The sequence below is a fragment of the Chiroxiphia lanceolata genome, chromosome 3 (genome assembly GCF_009829145.1).
Source record: "Chiroxiphia lanceolata isolate bChiLan1 chromosome 3, bChiLan1.pri, whole genome shotgun sequence".
Lineage (NCBI taxonomy): Eukaryota > Metazoa > Chordata > Aves > Passeriformes > Pipridae > Chiroxiphia > Chiroxiphia lanceolata.
The window spans coordinates 104,395,382-104,416,377 of record NC_045639.1 but is presented as its reverse complement, the minus strand read 5'-3'; the positions used below and the strand labels follow the sequence as shown (position 1 = coordinate 104,416,377).

Sequence of the window (20,996 nt, the reverse complement as noted above, 5' to 3'; positions counted from 1 at the left end):
TAATAGAGCACAGGAAGTTGAAATTTTGTGGGTCAGCATTGATCCAGGAATCCAGAAGGTCAGGAATCTGAATACCACTCAATTTAAAGGAACAAAACAAAGTTGCAGCTCTATTCTGCTGTGACTGCATGCAATTGATTAGTCCTTGGAGATGGCCTACAGTGAACAGCACTTTAATGATCCTCAGTTGCTGTTAGAAACTTGATTTTGTCCTGCTGTTCTTGGATTATGAGGAGGAAAGCACATCCAACTTTCTGATGCATTATTGAAAATTTTTGAAACCTACCTGGGGGATCTTGAGAAAAATTGCCTAAATTCCTGTCTTATCCCACAGAAAAAAGAGAAAACACTTATGTATTGCATTGTTGTCAAACCGTGTTATCCCACAGACACTTTTTTAATATTAATTAATATTAAATGCATTCTATCTTTAAATCACTTCTTGTTAAAAGTCCAATTCAATATTGAAATAGCATTTGAAAAAACTCTTATTTTTGGTGATTAAAATGTAGTGTTATCTGTTGCTTTTCTTTAAATCTGTTGAGGCAGGGAGTGTTTAATTTTAAAAAATGTTTGTAGGCAACCATCAGCCAGTGAGACACAGTGGAAGGAGCTGCTCCAGGATATGTTAGACATGCAGCAGAAAGTGTATAGATGCTTGCATTTGGATACATGCTATGAGGTGAGTTTTGTGTCTTCTTACTGACTTATGTCCCAGGTAAGCTACAGATATTCATTTCATATTGTTGCTCACAAATGTAAATACATTTTTATGTGTTGTATTACTTGGTTGTCTACTGGCTTTTTTGCGGTATTTTCATTCAAACAGGAAATTTCTGGTATTAATTCATTTTGTCAAAAGCCTCTTTAATAAATATCCTGTATATATTTTACCAGAATTCACCTTTTTCAAAATTGAGTCAGCTTCTTGAGGCTGTACTCTGTAGACAGTAATTCTGTGTACAAATATGTTTAGCAATAAACGCTTTAAACTAATAAAAACAAACACTCTTTTAGATAAATGTTATCTTCTCTCAAGCATTCCTTAAACATGAAGTCCTGGTTTGATAATATTATCCAAGATCATTATAGGATTATGGACTTTCTGCTGCTTGCAGTTGAAGTAAAATAATGTGAAATGAGAAATCTAATTTCACTGAAGGAGAAAAACTCTACATGTGCATAAAATCCAAACCTAGTCATTAGTATTTGCAAAGGACGGCTTTTAGACTGATACAGATGTGACATTTATTTTTTATTTGCATTTTCACTTCAATATACTGCAGTTTTTTTACAGATACAGCACTGTGTCCACTATAATTCATGTTTTATGTGTGTGTGTGTGTGTATATATATATACATATATATATATATGAAAGAGGGTTTTTTGCAGCTTACAGATTTAATTGCTTATGGCTACCACTCTGATAAGTTCTTTGGAGAGGTCTTAAAAGCAGATTAGAAAAAGAAAGAAGGAAAAAAGCAATGCTGTTCAACCTATACATGGAAAAAATCACTCATTCTTTGTAGTTGTACAGCTTGAAGTTGCTCAAAGAGAACTTAAATGTATTCAATATTCATGGTTTTGTAATAGCCTAAATTTAGTATACTTGGAATTTTTTTAAGTTAATTAAAAAAAATTACAATACTAGAGCACTCTGCAAATAAGGCATTGGCTTTGCTCTAATCTTAATATGTCTTCTATTAACATCAAGTTATTTTTTAATCTCTGAACGATGCGATTTTAAAAAAAAAACAAACAAGGGTTTTGGTAAAATTATGTAGGAGTGCTGAAAATGCTTTGAAGTGTAATGCTGTCATATGCAGTTATACTTTGATAACTTCAAAATTGGGAAATTGATGAGACAGGAAGGAATTGCAATCCCATGTGAGGTTTATATTGGGTACTTTTTAGAATAATGCTTACTCTGTTTTGCTTCCATGCGAAGTGAATTCTGTCTTCTTAAAGAAGGGCTTCATGTCCATAAGTTTCCAGAGAGGTAAATACTGTTTATGTGAACTTTGAGGAAGAAGGGTCAGCTATCATAGTTTGCATCTTTCACTATTCCTTGAAGATTAAAATGTTATGGAATGGAAGATGATCCAATTGTGTGATGTTCTTTAAGAAGCACTGAACTGTGTTCTTTCCAGAGTGTGAGATGGTTTGGAGAGGTTCTTCCTAGTGAAGAAATACTTCAGTTTCAAGATGTATTGGACAGGGTGCTGGATAATCTCGTCTGTGCCCCCTTTCCCATGAAAGGTTGGAGCAGATGATCTTTAGAGGTCCCTTCCAACCTGGGCTCTGCTATAATTCATTGATCATGTTTAATTTGTTGTGAATTTTAAAACCTTTGATAAAAACCATTTTGTTTCAGTTGTGATATTTTTTGAAATTATTAAATGTCTGTGCTGCTCTTTATTGGGACAATACTGACTGTGCTTAAGGAAAAAAATACTTATTTTTGTAAGTAAGAGAGATTATTTTGAGTGTCTTAAAGCCAGCAAAACTTTGACCTGGAAATAAATTAGGTGTTTTTTGGCAGATGCAGCATTATATTAGTATGTGCTCTTTGAAGATAGTCTTGATTGAAATTTAAATAGCATCCTATATGCTCAGTTCTAGATATTTTTAGTTTCTTCAGGGTTACAGAATTTCCTCTCATATGTTGTTGGTTTTAAGGTCTTAACTGCCTTTTCAGATTCTTACATCCTATTAATACCTCAGAATGTAGGTACATTTCTAATCTCTTAAAGATCACCTATAAAAAGACAGCTAGTATGCTTTTTTTCTCCAGTAAGTAGAAACAACTAGCTACTAGTTAATTTTAGCTTTACTTAAAGTAATACTTTCCTTGATAGAAGTTACATTTTCTGCTTGGACTGAATATATTCTTTTGACTTCAGGCATCCTCAGACATCCTTTTATTCAAAGAGGTTGAATATGCATTCTAGTTCCATAGAATGCAGATAAACTGACTTGAAGCAGCTGCCGCAGGTTATTAAATTACTGTTCTTCCTTTTAGATATTCACTGAAAGTCTTTTATGCTCAAGCAGTATAGACAATATCCACTTGGCTGGACAAATGATGCATTGCAGCGTTTGGTCAGTGGATCTACCAAGTTCATCAAAAGGGAAGCCACAGTACCGAGTCAGCTATGCGAGAAGTATTGAACTAGTTCTGGCTGCTGGCAGAGAATATTTCAATTCTTCAACGAGTTTGACTGACAGCTGTATGGAGTTGGCCAGGTATGTTTATAGTTATCATATACATAAATACAGCTGATTTAATGTCGTCATAAACTTAGGGTTTATTTGCTAATATTTCCCACCCTGTCCAATCTCCTATTGAGAATCTTTTTTCACAAGCAGGCTCTGGAAATACAAAGTAGCATTGCTTTTAATGCTAAGGGTCCTGTGATTAGCTTTTATCTTAGTTTTATGGTGATACTTCAAAATATGTGGTTTATAGATCAAATACTTCCTAAGAATGTGTGACTGTGTGTTTATTCTGTTTAATAAGATGTTTTAGTCGTTCTCTGACTTACCTCCAATGAGATGTTTCATGGTAATTTAACCTTGTTTTCCTGAGGGATTATCATAGTGTGTAGGTCTTCTAGTAGCCTCTGTGTATGAGTTGTTTTAGGCAGAATGTATTGATCTTCTCTTTAACTTTTTCATTCTCCTCATGTTTTAATCTTCAGCCTGAAATATTTGTCAGTGCTCCTGAAAAATGTGATAGGTTCAGATGGGATGTTCAACCAACATACCATTTTATTTTATTTTTGATGTAAATGTGTCTATTCTTAATTAACATGTAGAGATAAAAACCATATGGCATACTGAACAAATAAAATAATTTCCTGATTTAATGTGTAAGGTGAATTAAACCGTTTGAAATCACTGAGATAGGATGCCATCCAGAGGGACCTGGACAAGCTTGAGAAGTGGGCCTATAGTAATCTCAGGCAGTTTAATAAGACCAAGTTCAAGGTGCTGCACCTGAGTCAGGGCAACCCCTGCTATCAGTCCAGGCTGGGGGATGAACGGATCAAGGGGAGCCCTTCTGAAAAGGACCAGGGGGTTCTGGTGGGTGAGAAGCTGGACATGACCTGTCAGTGTGCACTCACAGCCCAGGAATAACATCAATATAATATTCATAAAACATATGAATTAAAAATATTTAAAATAATGTGCTGATAATGATCTCACACATTGATTCATCTTCAGAGCAATTTAGTTTTTTTATTGTTTTCTTATCAGCTTTGTTTTTATTTACTGTACCTAGTTGAGGAAATTGTGACAGTGACTCTAATGTTTTACTTCCAATCAACTTTTTACAGTATTTTGCTTGTATCTTCTAGTATATGGCAATACCAAAATGCAATAGTGATAGGAAAAGTATTTCCCAAAATAATTATATATTTAACTAAAGATGTCTTCAATATTTTCTACTAAATTCATTGCAGGTCTAAATTCAGGAGGGTTTAGATGATGTGCTTATCACACACAACCAATTGAAGGCAATGTGAAAATAGAAATTTGTTAAAATATTTAGCCAGCCATAAAACAGAAAGAGTGCCAGACACTTCCAGTGTATGTTAAAAGACTATTGAGTATGCTGACATTTCATAATTACAGTAAATTACTAGTGGCTGTTCTTTTGTTTTGTTTTACTCAGAAGTGAACTTTTTTTACAAATCTAATTTTGGATGTGTTCATCAAACTTGAGAAAAATCTGTTTCGTTCCTTATTAGGTGCTGTCTACAGCTTATTGTAGACAGTCCCAGTGCTGTTCAGGAGGAGTTGGACCTCATTCGTGCTCTCGGTTACCTTGAAGAATTTGGAGTGAAAATATTACCGCTGCAAGGTACTGCATAATTTTATTCTTTATATGATACTTGAATCACAGGCATAAATATACATGAGAAATAGTTACTATTATGTAAGTGTGACACGATTAAACTAAAGGGTCCGTTTCCTGCCTCCAGTTTACAGGCATATACCAAAAAATGGTTTTTGTAATAAAATTTTTTAGTTTATCTGAGGTAAGAAAGATATTTGCATATTACACCTCTGTTTTGGGACTGACTTTTAGCAGGACTTTAAAATAATTAAGAGTATTGAGTATATGAAATTCCTGGTGACTTCAACGGAAATAGTTTGAGCTCATCTTTAATTTGGTAAATAATCTGCATTTGCTTATGTGCTGATGAGCTTTAAAATAATAGGTGGGAGAGAAGTACTATCATGGATAGGCAGTTTTCCTCTCTCCACTGGGCTATTTCCTTTTAGAAGTATATAAAACCCAGTGACAGTGGAAGTGAACTTTTACGAGGTATTTCTTCTGATGAATTGGTTACAATTAAATCTGTTTTGGAGCTCTGACTCCAAAAGAACAGAAAGTTGTTGGACAGGAGTTGGAAAGAAATTTTATGCTTATGTACAGTGAAACTTCATGAACACTAGTAATGGAAGCACTGTAAGAGAACTGGCTGAGATGAGCACTGAGTACCAATGAAACGTGTTTTACTTCTGGTATTGTGCAGAGAACTACTGGGATTTATGGAAAGCACTTACGAGTCTATGGAGAATGAAGTAGATGTCCTTAGTGGCTGTTGTTAGTTTACTTTGGTGTTCTCTTTTTATTCTCTTTTTCTCCAAGTATTTCTTCAAGTGAGTTAATGCTCCATATGTATTACTCTGAAATCTTACCATTTCTGGACTGAGAATTTCTGATTTCTAGATCTTGCAGTATTAGCCTGTTGATTTCTGGAGTAAAATTCTTTTTTAGTCAGTTTGTTCAACCTGTAAAAAAAATGCACATACTTTCTTCAACTTTTTTTGGTCTGTACAAGAAGGTATCATTTAAAAAGTATCAGCATAATACTGTGTTAACAGCATGTGTAATACAACTGATTTAGATTAATTAGAATATGTGAAATCATGCCTGTAATTTCATTAATGAGCCTGACTTATCCTTGCTCCAGTATCTTTCATGTAAATCAGATTAATCTAATATGATTAAAATGATGTTTTCAAGTTTTAATGAAAGCCTTTAAACATTATGTTACTTTGATAGAATGTCATTAAAGTAGCACTAAATATCAACTGTTCCCCCAGCAGTAGTCTATTAGCAATAGACTTTTATTTGCTGTTATACATTTAGTTTTCTGTAGATCTTCCCCTCACTTGTATTTTTAGCAAACTCAGCAATTTAGGTTTATGAACTACTATTATGCTCTATTTTAATAAAATCTGGTTTGAAGACTCCTTATTAACATTAAAGGTGAAGAAAGGTCCATCTTTAATGTGTTTGACCCATCAGATTACTTTTAGTTATGTTTGATATTTACAAAAAATCTTGCTTGTATAATGAGTGAATGAAAACATGCTATTGCTGTTTACTAATATATGTGTGCGACAGAATATTAAAAATTAAGCTAAAAATATAACCTTTTCCTGTTCCTTCATTCTTAAATTGTTTTAGTTGAATTTGATTTCTAGAATTGATAGAGTTTTCATTATGTGAGTACTTTGCTCTTATTGAGAGGCCTAGTATCCTGTGTTTTAAGCCCAGTATGCTAATGCAGATTTTATCCCACATGCTGAGTGTTAAGTGGAAGATCTGCATGCTGTTCCTCTTTGTTCTGAGAACTTGCATGGTATGAGAAAGTTACCTTTTTAAAGCAGCAGCCTGAAGTTAGCCACCCACTAGCTAGCTAAAAAGAGCACTGAATTCAGGTGATGATATTAAATTAGGCAATTATGATAATTGTTTAATTCCTCGTAAAATCACTTTCGAAACGCAGTACTAATTATAAGCTTCTCAGAATATGGTTTACACAACCTGATGATTTGCAGACTATGCTTCCACTTGCTCAGAAAATTTTTATGTATATTAAAACAGCCTTAAGAATTTACCTATGACAGTTCTTTCAGTCTGTGATGTATCTCATCTATGCTAAAATAAAATGTAGCATGAAATCTTAGTTACTTAAAACATTTTAAATGAAAGTTAATGTCTGCATTAGCGTTCTTTCAGAATGTTGCAAAAATGATAATTAAAAAAAATTGTATAAAGTTATCTTGGTTAGTTGTATAATTTGAAAATCATTGAATGTGAAAACCTGGAACAAAACCAAGTTTTCCTTCGGGTCTGTTTCTCTCTTTTTGCTCCCTTCGCAGCCTGACTTGTAGTGGTTGGAGCTGGATATACTGGGGTATTATTTTAACTTTCTGTTTATAGGTATAATTGAAGATCTGCGTGAAGGGCTGGTTTTCAGATTGTGTTTGCATTCTTATACTCCCCATCACTTCCTGTGCCCATTCTGTTTAACCAGAAATACAGCACTCAGGTTCATTTGTGCAGTCTCTTAATACCAGTTCTACTTTCAACAGTGCGTTTGTGTTCTGATCGACTCAGTCTCATCAAGGACTGTTTGGCTCAGATGTCAACAAACTATAAACAGTCTGCTAAGCTCCTGGGACTTGCAAACTTGCTAAGGGTTGCAGGTAAGCTGTGTTAATAAGACTCTGAATTGCAAGCAATGTGGTTGATGTCACACTTTAGGACATTGGAGTTGATCGTTAGAAGATGTGTTTGAAAATAGGACTAAAAAGTCATCTGGAAGAGCAGTCATTGGGGAGGAATAAAAGATTTTACAAAAACGGAATATTTTATTTGTAAAACAGTTGAAATGGTCGGCTGCTCTGATGTCCCAGTAATACCTGAAATAAAAAATACCTTGTCTAATCTAGAGTTGGAATAAAAGCTTATTTCAGATTGGAGGAGTTGTGGCTGAGAACATCTTGTTTTACAATTAATTGGTAGTACTAAAATTCCAGTAAATCTTATTTTCTTTGTCAGATAAGGTAGTTTTATTTAAACGTAGTCGCATTTAATTCAGAGGGGAAAAGTCACCTGTAAAGCATGAATTTCAGCTGTTAGACTTTTGTCTATGCTGCATTTATTTCCTTTGGGCACTAAAAATAATGCATTAAGTTGAGTATTCATTTGATGAACTGAACATCTTCAAAGCTTGAGTCCTGAGGATATTAGTGGTTTTTGGTTTTTTGTTTGATAGCCTATCTAAGGTAGCTGCCTTTTGATTTTTGAAAAATACTTAATCAATGCAGCTGTAAACACAACACTGCTGTATTTTTATGATGTAGAAATAGAATATAGAAATATGAAATAATCATTCATATTTCATGCAGCTTGGTATATAAAATCAGTGCATTTTGGCTTTGTCACTGAAGCATGCCTGAGTAAATCCCTTTTCCCTTTCTATTTGTTAAATCATTTAAGATTTTTTTCTTATGTTTTCAGGAAGCTTAGTATTGGCCATTTTTTACATAGTATTATAAATAGGGAGAGAGATATTTGAGAGGGTTGTGTGAGGTTATGAACAGAGGTAAGGAAGTTAGGCTGCTGACCTCCCAAGATGCCCAGGTCCTAAGGAAAGGAGTCACAGGAAATGTCGTGACTGCTCAGTGCTTCCATTACATAGCACTGCTACATGAAAGATGACAGAGAGAAGGGGACGGTACCATGTTAGGTAGCTGGATCCAATCTACATATTTTAAATGTAGTCCCTCAAAAAATTAGAATGACAGTTGTAACTTCTCTTTTTTTCTTCGCTTGTAAGACTTTTGGGGGAAAAAAAGTCTCCCTGTTGGTTTGTAAGATGAGATTGCTGTATAGCTCTTTGCCTGTCCTGTCTGCTTCCTCCCACATCAACTTAAAATCTGTCAATTTTTCATAGTATTCTGGGTTCCTTAGGCTAATGTTGATTTTTGTTTTATCTTCTTTTTGAATCTAAGGGATTCTCTTTGTATGAAGGAAGGGAAAACAAAATCCACAGAGGCTTTATGAAGCTTAAAAACACTAAGTATTTTGTCCAGTTTTGTTAGCGTAGTACCTTAGCTTTAGATCAGACTTTACAGTGCCCTGGCATATACCTTTGAACAGGGATCAAGCTCGTGGCTCTCATCTCCAGAGACTGAAAGGTGGCAGGCACCAGATATTAGATGGAGAACTTCAGGTAATTTGTATAGAGCTCATTGATATGGTAACTTCTGTGTGCTAGTGTTATAATCACAGTGACACAGACACAGCAGCGGAAAGAGAGATTGAAGAGAGATATTTAAAGCCAGATGATGAAATGGCCTCATGATTTTTCTCTTCCATCTGCTTACCAGGCTAGAGAAAACCAGAAGATGGATGTGTGAGGTGGTTAATTATTAAACAGGTGAATGATTTAGAAACTAGTACTTACTCTGCCAATGAAATATTTATTCTGCGAGTGTTGGGCTCTCTGACTTCAATGGTTAACATCAAGAGTAATGCTGATGGTTGCTCCTGTGATAAGTAGGGAATTTTAGTAGTAAAAGTATATTTCAAGAGTGAATATTGTTAAGGAATACACTACTTTGACATACTTTACTTGTCTCTTATACTAAATAAAGAAATAACTGTCACTTACAAAGTAATATTTTGATTATAGAATAATATTTATTTATTAAAAATGAAAATATAGCAAGAAAACATTTCCAGTCATGACTTTCTGTGGTGGGAGTGTGTGATTTTTTTGTTTAGTTGGTTTATTTTGCATAAGTAGCTTTAAGCTTTTGTGATTAAAAACCATTTCACGGTTACTAAAGTATGTCTATTTGTATTGCTTATATTTACAAGCTGTTTTCTGTAGAGGATGTTAATTTGTAAGTAAGATATAGGTTTGGTATGAGAATGCCATACTTGTGAATTTTATCTAAACTTATATTTTGTAGGAGATGGGTTATGGAAAACAGACTTATTTCATTTTAAGAAACTCAGTATTTCTTCATTTCCTTTTTTTTTTTTTTTTCTGGACTTGAAAGCTGTAAACAGCATTCGACTACTATTGCAAGTTTTTTGTGCCTGGTGTTCCATCCCGTTAGTCATTAATAGCTTTGAAAACAGATTTTAAGTGGAATGCTGGCATAGCCTTAATCATCGTTTGTAATGAAGAGCTTTGCAAAATTTCATGGTAGATATAAAAAAACCCAAAAAAACATTAAAGAAAGACATGCAGAAGTGGTATTTCTATACCTATCAACTTGTAATTTAAGTTACAGAGTTACAAGTAGTTAGTATTAATTAAATAGTTTTTTTAGGACTTGGTAGCCTATCATTAGAATGATAAATTTATTCCACAAATTAGTTTGTAGCCAAAAGGGCAGCTCATGCATACAGGTTGTAAGATTTGTGAATTAATATTTTATTTTAAATTTAATATTGGAAAAGGAAAACCTGCCTTGTGGTTTTAGTACATGTAGTCTTTGTTGGCAGGTATAAAACTACTGGGAAAGGGTATCTTGATTTCTAACAGCTTATTATAAAAGCAAATGATTTTATTGAGATATATTGGGATGGGTCTGGATATTGGAAAAGAATCTAGGGATTGAACTTTATGGACTTGCTTAATGAAGAATTACATATAAGTGCTGCTGGGAGACAGAATTGGTTTTTGTCCTTAATTGGTTTTCACTACTTATACAATTATCCTGATTTATGAGCCACCTTTGCTGTGCAGGTAGTTCTGATTTTGTCTTGTGGAACATACTTACTGGTATTGGTTATGCATGCCCAAATTTGTGGTCCCTTCTGTTCCCAATCCACCTTGTGTATCTACCAGTAGAGTACTTTCTTGTGCTTTGTCTGCAAATGGGAGGAATTAGTTTCAGCGATTCCCCCTCTTTGCTCCTCTTGCCACGCCACCCCATATGATTACTGAAAGGGAAGGACCTGCTTGCTACATCTGTCCATGCCTGTATAAATTTTAGACATATGTGTGTTTATAGAGCATATAGTACATGCTGTGTTTTACTCTATGTAGTATATAGCCTATAAAATTCTGTGAGCATATATATTTTAATTTCAGTTTTAAAAGTGCATTTGTTGTGGATGCAAGAGTAGAGTGCACATAGTTATCTTTAAGGAGTTTCATGAGCTGTGTTCTCTGAATACAGTTTAGAGGGCAGCACTGAAAGTCAGTAATAGAATTTATTTTCATACTTATCAAAGTTTAAATATTGCTTAGGTAATGAAATATCAGGTAGCTTCTTAATTGCTTTAAAGTATTTGATTAATGACAGTAAACTCTACTTAAGCCTCCTGTCACTACCTCTGTAAAGTAAGCACCACAAGTGTTATCTTAATTTCACAGATGGGTAAAGTGAGGGAGGGAGAATGTGCTCAGCATGACAGACAGAAAATCTACACCTGCTCAGGGAGCTGGAGCTGTTCTGTGTCTCACAGTCCTCACTTAATCCACACTCTTTGTTAAGAAAGGGTGTAAAGAATTCACTTTATGTAATTATTTGAGTGGATGTGTGCAGAAAAGAATAGAAAAAATGCTTCTGTATCAGAGCATCTTCTCTACTCTTACTGTATATCAAAAAGATCTGATAAGCGTAGCTGTTTATTTCTTTTGTCAGGCTCTCTAGAGATGTTTTCGTTATTCCCTTTTCTCACAACTTTCTATGGCAATTTACTTAATTTTAATATCCATAAATGGAGTCTAATAACTTTAAACTTTGCTCAGATTCCTAAGTCAAAGCTTGGTTTTGAGGTTTACCTTTCTTAACACTGACTTTCTTGCATGTGGAATTAACTAGTTGGTTTCTGATCTCCTAAATGTAAGCGACATTGAATTTCTGAAGTGTTGATATAATTTGACTTTAAAGTTTTCGTGATATGATTTCATTTAAGATAATGTTCGTTCATCCACTCACAAATAGCATGCATCTTACACAAGGTGTTTCAATAAGCTTTTTTTTTCTTTGTACAATCCAAATTGGATCCAAGATTTTAAAAAGTATTTGAACATCCTTTATTCCTCAAGAAAAACATATTTCCCGTTATTTCTGGCCTTCCATATTTTTCCTCTCATTGTTTGTACTAGAATCTTAGAATCATTTAGGTTATAGAAAACCTTTAAGATCACAGTCCAACCATCAACCTGGCACTGCCAAGTCCACCACTAAACCATGTACTTAAGTGCCACTTCTCCATGTCTTTTAAATATCTCCTGGGATGGAGACTCCAGCATTTCCCTTGGACGTGTGTGCATGCACACCGCCCCCCCCCTTCCAGTTTCTAAATTTGATTTGAGTCTGGATGTCACACATTAACATTAAGGTTTGATGCTGAATTACTATTTAATATAATCAAGTCACAATTTTATGGGGTTTTGTCATTCCTCTCTTGGTTTTTAGATCTTGCATATCTGTCAAAATGGCAAGGAGAACAATTTAGAATTCAAAACTTTCACTTTTATAAGATTTTATTAATAAAATAGCATCAAATGAAGTGTCAGAAAGCTGAAGCAGTGAATTTTTTCATGTTTGAATAGAAGACAATAACTAAACTGCAGCAGGAAGCATTATAAGTCACTGCAGTGTTAATGAAAACTGCATGAAGAAGGTTGGGCTGTGCATTGCAGGGGATTCACTACTAATGCTGGAGCTGTTCTGTACCATAACAGTGTGTACAAGGCAATGGGAGCAGAAATGAGTGAAATAATGGAGATGAGATGAGCAAGTATAGCCGTGGACTGGATGGAAAACGATCCTTATATTTTATGCTTGTGCTTCTGTGAAACATGCAGTGATGTATCCTACTACATCAAAAGTACTGAGCTGAAACATTGGGGATGGGGGACTTGACAGCACACAACTGCTCAGGCACAGACCCTTGGGCCATTCCTTGGTCCAAGGGTTCTTCCTCTCTTTCCTCCAATCTCACAGATTTTGAAGTGGGAATAAGTAGCAGTGACTATTTTGTCTAGCTGAAGTCTGAGTGGCAATAGTGTGATTATTGCCTTTTATTTGTGTCTGCTGCTTAGTAAGATCTCTCTGCAGGAAGTCAAGCTGTCAGGGTAAAGTGGGCATCAGAAGGTGAGTGGCAAGTACGTGTCTCTTGCTTATAGAAATGACAGTTCACATTTAGCTCATGTAGATAGAAGCACCTCTTTGTCATCTGTAATTGCTTTTGCCCGAATGAGAGGTTCCCAGGTTCCAGAGGGCAAAATTTTGCAACAGAAGAACCTTGAATGTGATTAATTTGCAACATTGTGTGCTGGCAGTATATTGAGCGGGAGGCCAAAAGATAAAATGATGGGAAGCCAACCTGTTCTCCCAGCTGAGTTAGTCCTGACGTGAGGGGATTCGGGGAGTCTTGATTGAGTTCAGTAATTAGGGTAACTTCGCTTGCCTGAATGTCATTCTAGTGCAACTGCTGCAGCTTTTCTTTTGAGAAAGCTTTAAAAAGAAATGTGCTTTGTCTGTGGTGATGGATCTGCAAAGTGGAGTTAAAAATAACAGCTATGCAATTTAAGAGCATGTACTCTTTAAATGGTTTTTGAAACTGGGTCTGTTTAACCTTCTGAAATATTTGCATTTCACAAGTTGTAGTAATACAGTTTCATAAGCCAGTGCCCTTTTCAAATGACTGTAACAGCACTGACTGCATAGAATTGCTTTTAATAATAGAGAAACATGAGCAAGAAGCTTGCATTGAAAAAATGCACTCATTTTTATTCTAAAAATTCTTTCCTAAATTAAAATGAATATTGTAAGATTATTTTTCCTGTGTATGTTTTGTTACCCTCTCATACAGTGCATGGACATAGATAGTATTTTGAGCACAAGACTGGAAAAACTAGTGTCAGTAAAGTAAATAAATTTCATTCTCATGTGTTCAGTCTAAATTGGAAAAAGCTTTTAAAAAATAGATGAGTAGTAAAGAGTGACAGGTATAAATGTTATTTGTATTGACAGTAACTGGCTTTGTAAAGGAGATGAGCTGTCTTATTAGATTTTTGTCTGTGAAAGCTGATGTATTAAAGTTGAGGTCAGGACATTTTTCTACAAAGATTCTTGAAGAAACTTCAGTCAGAAGAATTCAGTAGTATCTGAAGTGTTATTTCTGACCCATAACTGGTGGAAGAGGCATTGTCTAGGTCTGCTGATGGAGATCCGTGTATGGTGTGGAAGAGTTAGTTTCAGTTCTACTCGCTCAAATTAAGAGGTTAGCGATTTTTAAATGCCTGTTTTCTGCATCTCATGAATTATTTGGAACCATGAAGTGGTAGTTTAAACTGGGTCTTTGTACACTGTAAGAAAACAAAAATTTAATTTTTTTCTTCGTGGACTTTTTTTTTTCCCAATGTCAGGATTTTGATTTATATGTCACTTAGCTTAAATGTCAGTTTTGGTCTATGTCTTGACCATCACATAAATACAGTTTTTAAACCTTTTTTTTTTTTTAACCTAGACATAACATGCTGTTGTTTGTTGTGGGTTTTGTTTTTTTTTAGCCAGCTTTAATGCCACTGTTTTTTAAAATATATGAATAACTGGTTTTATTGTTTCCTTCAGGAAAAAGCAGATAATTTTATTCCTGTTTCAATTTCAAGAGGGGCTTTTCATGTTGTGATGTATAGCCAATTCTTAAGAAATGAAGTAGGAAGCTGAAGTTGAACGTTAATTGCAATTAACTAATAAAAATTTTGAATTTTTCTTGCAGGAGATGATCAGATGGAGAGAAAAGGTCAAGTTTTAATCCTTTTAGTGGAACAGGCTCTCAGTTTCCAGGACTACAAAGCAGCTAGTATGCATTGCCAGGAGCTCATGGCTACAGGTGAAGGGAATAAACAGAGGTTGTATGAGGTGATGGTGGTGGAAATCTGACTCTTGGCTTATTGTGAGGTGTGGTGTTTCAGATTGGACCATTTCATTAAAGTAGTAATTACATCTTGTTTATGGAAGTGAAGTAACGTCTCCATGGAATAGAGACACATACAGCAAATACTGTATATAGTAAGTATGTACCAAGCTATGAGACGTGTGACCTTAGGGAGCTTTTCTTTATACCTCTGGGGAACATGATTTCTAGTTTTTTCTACACTGTACCCCTCTCAAACAGGTAAAAACGTGACTGCAGTGAACAGGAAAGCCCAGGTGTTTTAGAAGTTTACCTTTAATTTATGTATGTGAGGGTATGAGTGGAGGTGAATGAAATGCATATGTCAAGGTACTAAGGAAGATGGGATTTGTTTCTTCAGCTCTTTTTTTCTGCCTTGAGAATGAGGGGGAAAATCCAAGAGAAACTGAGATTCTTTTAATATATCAAGTGATTATACTTGGTTTTTACAGCCACTCCAATAGGATATTCAGTATCATGCTCTGAAGTAAACGATGGTTTTTTTATTGTAATATGTAAAGTAGAGAATGTAGGCTTACAGATACCTATTATAGTGATATCTGCAATATGATAAAAATTAGTCTTTTATGCATTTGGTCAGTCTAAAGTTGAGTTACACCTCTGTTTTATGAAACCTTTATGATTCCTTTTTTGGGGGTTGTTAAGTGTTGACAAGATTGTTACCTGCCCTCCTTTATCTCATCCAATAAAAAATAATGCAGTATCCTCCTATCATTTACAGTAGGAAGTATGTTTTGTGTTCCCTTGTAGGTTATTCTAAAAGCTGGGAAGTATGCAGTCAGCTTGGGCAGTCAGAAGGCTACCAGGATTTGGGAATGCGTCAGGAACTCATGGCCTTTGCTCTGACACATTGTCCCCCGAGTGCCATAGAGACATTGCTGGGAGTGAGCAGCTCATTGCAAACCCAGGTACCTGTTTCTGAAGCTTCTTCCATAAAGTTCAGTGCTTACCAAAGTAAGGGGGATTTGTGCTCATTTTCAAGTTTTTTCCCTTAAGTTTTACTCTCCATTTGTTCTACTCCATTTTTCTGCTTTTATTGTTATATTTCAGCAAATGATGTGTCATTCTAAGCAGTTTTATATGATGAGTTGGTTTCTCAGGTAGAAATGCCTTTGTATTTTCTATCTTAGTACTTTTAATTTCTTCATTGATAGCCTGATTTAAACATTTTATTTGCAAATGCAGTTAATGAAATTTTGAAATGTCTTCTAGGTGTTTACACCTAGTAATACAACTTCATTAAATACTCACATAAATATCTATTAAATGTTTAGTTTATGATTTTTATGATCTTTACCCAATATACAATGAAATTATTTTCTTACTGATTTTAATGATGTAATGATTTTATCAAGTACAAGAGGCTTTATCTCTGAGCTATCTTTATTAACTGTGCAATGACTGACTTAAGAGAATCATGTCTTAAGTGTTGAGCTGATCACACTATTATGGTAGTGGAGTAATTTAGGTTGTCAGAATGTTAAATTGTGATTGTACAAGCCAGTGTAATTGTGGCTTGGCCTACATACTGGGACTTGTTTGAGAATTCATATAATTGTCTTGTCTAAGAGTTCACAGTGTTCTTAGATTTATAATTGTGTAACGGAAACATCTTAGAGGTCTCTCAACACAGGGCAGGAATGGAGGAGGGAGCCATAGCTTCAGCACATGTGAAGCCCAGTTAAGGGAGCTGCAAGTGTGTAGCCTTTTATCTTTACAAAACCACTTGAATAGCAGTGTGTATGAGAAATACAGGTAATATATGAAGGCAGTCTGTGCTACTTCAGTAACAGGGGTAACATTAGAATAAAAGCTGCAAAGGATTTCAAATACAGTTTATTTCCTGCAAGCTATTTACTTTTTTTCATTATGAAAACTGAAATTTCAGAGAGGTAGGTAAAACTATGAGCTTAAACATATATTGATACCTGTACAATTTTTAAATAAAAACTTTCCCCCCCTCCATTATGTGTCTTTACCTAGAATTAGAATTTGAAGTCAGACAGAGTTTTGGCACTGTATAAACCAAAATTTGTTAAAACTTCATTCAGTTCACACCTGCTATATTGCTATCTGATTCCTTTGAAAGGCTTTATGTCCTCTTTGTGGTAATGCAGTGCAGCTGCTCAGCCACTGGTTCTCACTTTCTTGCATCCCACTGCTCCAAAGGAAAAGATTCTCCGTCTTCTCCATTCACAAAACTGGAGACCTAATTTGTTGCTCAGGTTTCTTTGTTAGTGAAAACCTTTTCTAGCAAAAGTGCAGTGATGATTAATTTGGTATTTGTCTCAGGAAGCCAAAGCCGAGTAATAATTTCTGTCAAGGTGCATTCAACCAGTTTCTTCTACAATTATTTCCTTCAGAAACTAAGCATGACCTTTTTAGTTCTGTTCGCTGATGTCCTACATGTTCTGTCCAAGCACTCTGTCTCTGTATGTGGATAGATGGGTAGATGCAGAAGATCTTTATCATAAGGTCACACTGACCAGAGATATTAAACAGCTTTAAATGTCTTTTGACCTTCACCAGTTCTACAGGTGGCAGAGATTCTGCTCACAAAGCTACTGTCCTGTGTAACAACTCCTTTGTGGCGTTGCCCAAAACCTCAGTCACTGTTCAGATAATGAAAGTTTTCCGTCAGTTCTTTAGCCTATGCAGTATATCAGGGTGCATATAATTAAAAAAAATAAATTCTTAAATTGTGTGCAAAATATTGCACAAAAATCATGGAGAAGAGAAGGTCATTTTGTCTAGGGACTTACAACAGTGAGAGGATGTCAGAGATACTGTGTTCTTTGTGTCTGCATCCTTGTTTCTCTATCATGGAAGCTTTTAAATCAGAATTTCTTGGGTTTCCTATGATATCAGTTATATTTCTTACATTTGCTTATTTGACTGATAAACGATTATATTTATTTCATGTTTATAGATTCTTTATCAGGCTGTGAATTACCAGTTTCTTCCTTCTGAAGGAGGTGAGAATGCAAGTGTCTCAGGACCTTCTTTGCTGATGAGTAAAGATACGGAGGTAAGTTTTAATGAGAATTTTAAAAGTAAAAATGATTTTGTTCTGCATTATGCTAAAGAGCTGAATTTGAGTTTTTAGATTTACTAGATAAAATGGACAACATTAGACACGTACTGCATGCTGTTCTTTGATTGTTTAAAATTCAAGGTTTTACTTATGTATTTATACTTAGTCTGTTTGGATTTTGAGTTGCTTCTTCCTACACAGTCTTAGTACCATAGAAAAAATTATAAACCCAGAAGCAGTAGAAGAGGAAAGTGCAACAAAACTTACATAATGATATACATTTATGTTGGTTTGATTTTTTTTTTAATCTGTCCCAATTGCAAAGCAAAATATTTCAAAATAAACCTGAACTACATATTTAATTGAAAAATGTTATAAATTAAATTTATTTTTTGCCTGTGTTCTGTGCATCATGAAGTTTATGACTTCTTTTGCATTTCATAATGTTCATATATTGCATGTGAAATTACATTTATGTGTAAGATCAGAAGGAACATTGAGTGTGTTATAGGAAATACAGGCAGGACAACAGGAAAGAAGTGTTCTATTATTTTTTCTACTTTTTATGTCTATTATTTTAAGTTTGTACATGTAAAATTGCAAATATTTTTCTTTCTTTAAGGAAGATGTAATTACCTATTTATCAAAAAAAGGAATGTGTTTTTCACACTCTGTGAAGTGGAAAATTCTATATTTAATTATTTTATGTGTTTTCTGCTTAATTCATTTTTCAATAGATGGTAAACAGATCTGGGAGTGGGAGAGGGGAGCAAAAACCTTAAAGAAACACAGGAAAGGAGAGAGGAAAAGGGGGTGAGAGAAAGAGGGAAGGAGAGAAAGGAAGAAGGTTCATCTTACCTAGTGTGGCTTTTTGAGAAAGGTATCTGAGTTGCAACTTCCTTGTCTACATTTTGTGTGGGTTTTATATATGTTTGTATATGTGTATATATATGTGTGTGTGTGTGTGTGTGTACATACTCGTATACACATATGCATATGTAAACATATATGTACATTTGCATATATATAAAATAAATGGCAGACAGGTAAAATAGCAGTATAAACACTATTCAGAGGAAGAGGGCCAAATGCTTTATGTATTACTGGAATCATCAATATGAAGAACAGATCTGTTTCTCTGGCACAAAGGCTTTATATTATTTGGAAATCTGTAGATGTGTGTCTCTGAACGGAAGTTTAAGTAGATGTTAATAAAATTGATATGGGCATGAATGAGTATGTTTACAATATTTTAGTATCTGTGAAAATCTGTCAGGCGTTGCCTTCTTGGGCTGTAGTACGATGTTGTAGTGGAACAATTAGACATGCATATAAATGATTCAGAAACTTATTCAAGGATTTATCAGAGTTGAGTTAACTCACTAATTAACTTCACTATCATTTCAATTTGGATATTTGAAGCAATTTTCATTTTGCTAGGGAATTCATATTGAAAAATTTCTCCAGTGTAGCTTTGATTTTGTCCCCCCTTAGTTCTGATTGATTGACTCTTTAGAATTGGAAGTAGGTAGACAATTGACCTGGCAAGTTTGTATGTTGCTCCATTGAGATTTTTTTTTCTTTCTATTTAATACAGCTTCTTGGCATGTTGTGTTTCAGACTGGTGCACTATGAAATGAGTTCTGTATATTTGCTAATTCTGTCTTTTTGTTCTTTCTCAGTTGACTTAATAGGAATTTATAGCTTTTTTCATTTCTTACAATGCCACAGTGGGAAACATAGCCAAGAATTTACTCACTGTGCAACTCTTCCTTTGTTACAGACATCTGAAACGTTAGAAAAGCAATATATTCAATAACTCAGTTTCTCTGACTTAACAGAATCCCATAACTGTAATTCCCATAGTTACACTTCAGATAATTCCTCGTGCTTTACCTTCATTGTCTTGCACAGAATTTTAGTTTCTTCAAAGAAAAAAACCCTAAACTGTAAGATTTTTTCCCCTTTCCTTTTACTCCTTTCATTTTCACTTAGGTCCTGATTAACTTATAGCATCCTTTTCTCAAGAAGTTGACAAATTTGCTTCTTTCTCACTTTTCAAATTGGTGCTCTAAATATAAATTTCCTTATCTTGACTTGACTAAGTTTTTTCTAGCATACATGTGTTTGGGCATCCCTTTCTCTGTTGTATTCAAAATATCTATATGTAAGTACTTCAGTTTTCAAAGCTTTAGTGACCTTTTTCTACCTCTTCTTGCCTTTGTCTAGTATTGAATCATTATTTTCCACTACTATTTCTTTCTTTATATCACCAACTGGTCATAGTTTTCCATCAATCTTGATGAAGTCTTCTCCGGAAATGTCTAAACTAATTTCATTTTTAGTAAGTTTTTCCCTCCAAATTTTTCCCCCCTGAAACTTGCAGAAATCTTGATAGCAGCTGGTTACAATCTCTACAGACTACATGGAAATATGTCATTTAACATTGCTGTCGTGTTGACTTCAGTATAACTTTTCTCTAAGTTTTTGGTGGTCCTGCTCTGAAGGAAATTCCTGAGTGCTGTGATAAAGATGCACGCACCCAATCATTCTGTAGGAGCTAATGCATTGGCACAAGCTTTGTGTCAGCTTGTCTCTGTTGACTGAACTCATGGGATCAATTGGAGAAGTTATCCTGTGGAAGCTACAATGATTACATTATACCAGTTTATTTTTAAGCAAAATGTTGTTTCACCAATCCTCATGCTTTTTACTCTGTGTGCTACAATGCCTAAACAACTAATCTTGTGCTTCTCTAGCAAAATATCTCAGTGAGACAAATAAACTCTTGATTAATGAAAAGCCTTTCAGAATATTATTGCTAAAATTATTAAACTAAAATACAGTGCTTAGTCATGAGATGCCTGGTTGTTTATAAACAGTAGAAACAATAACCATCCATTGTCTTGTAAATGAGCTCTGACTTTATGTTAAATCTGCATAGTACTTAAAATATGCATTACATCTCTTATAAATCATTATCTTTTATATATATGGATACGAAAGCATAATTGTTGTAAAGTGGCACATCCACACAAGTGAAATTTACAGTTTCAAGTTTCCTTGAAAACAAACTCTTGATAGAAGAGCAGGCATAGTTTCTAGAGGAGAGTATGTTCAAGTTGTAGAAATTATTGTCTTAAAGGTTGCTTAAAGAAAAAGAAAATTCTGATTAACAGAGCATTAGCATCTTT

At 34.6% G+C, this 20,996-nt stretch overlaps 1 protein-coding gene across 1 annotated transcript in view; it reads left to right on the top strand.

Moving 5' to 3' along the window:
- The window catches only part of NBAS (NBAS subunit of NRZ tethering complex), a 166,612-nt gene that overhangs the window by 50,240 nt on the left and 95,376 nt on the right, over positions 1-20,996 (top strand). The window contains exons 29-35 of the mRNA XM_032681667.1: positions 580-682; positions 3,024-3,247; positions 4,756-4,868; positions 7,400-7,513; positions 14,571-14,684; positions 15,519-15,676; positions 17,698-17,796. Coding sequence (XP_032537558.1) covers positions 580-682; positions 3,024-3,247; positions 4,756-4,868; positions 7,400-7,513; positions 14,571-14,684; positions 15,519-15,676; positions 17,698-17,796 — 925 coding nt within the window. The remainder of the gene's footprint in view (positions 1-579; positions 683-3,023; positions 3,248-4,755; positions 4,869-7,399; positions 7,514-14,570; positions 14,685-15,518; positions 15,677-17,697; positions 17,797-20,996) is intronic.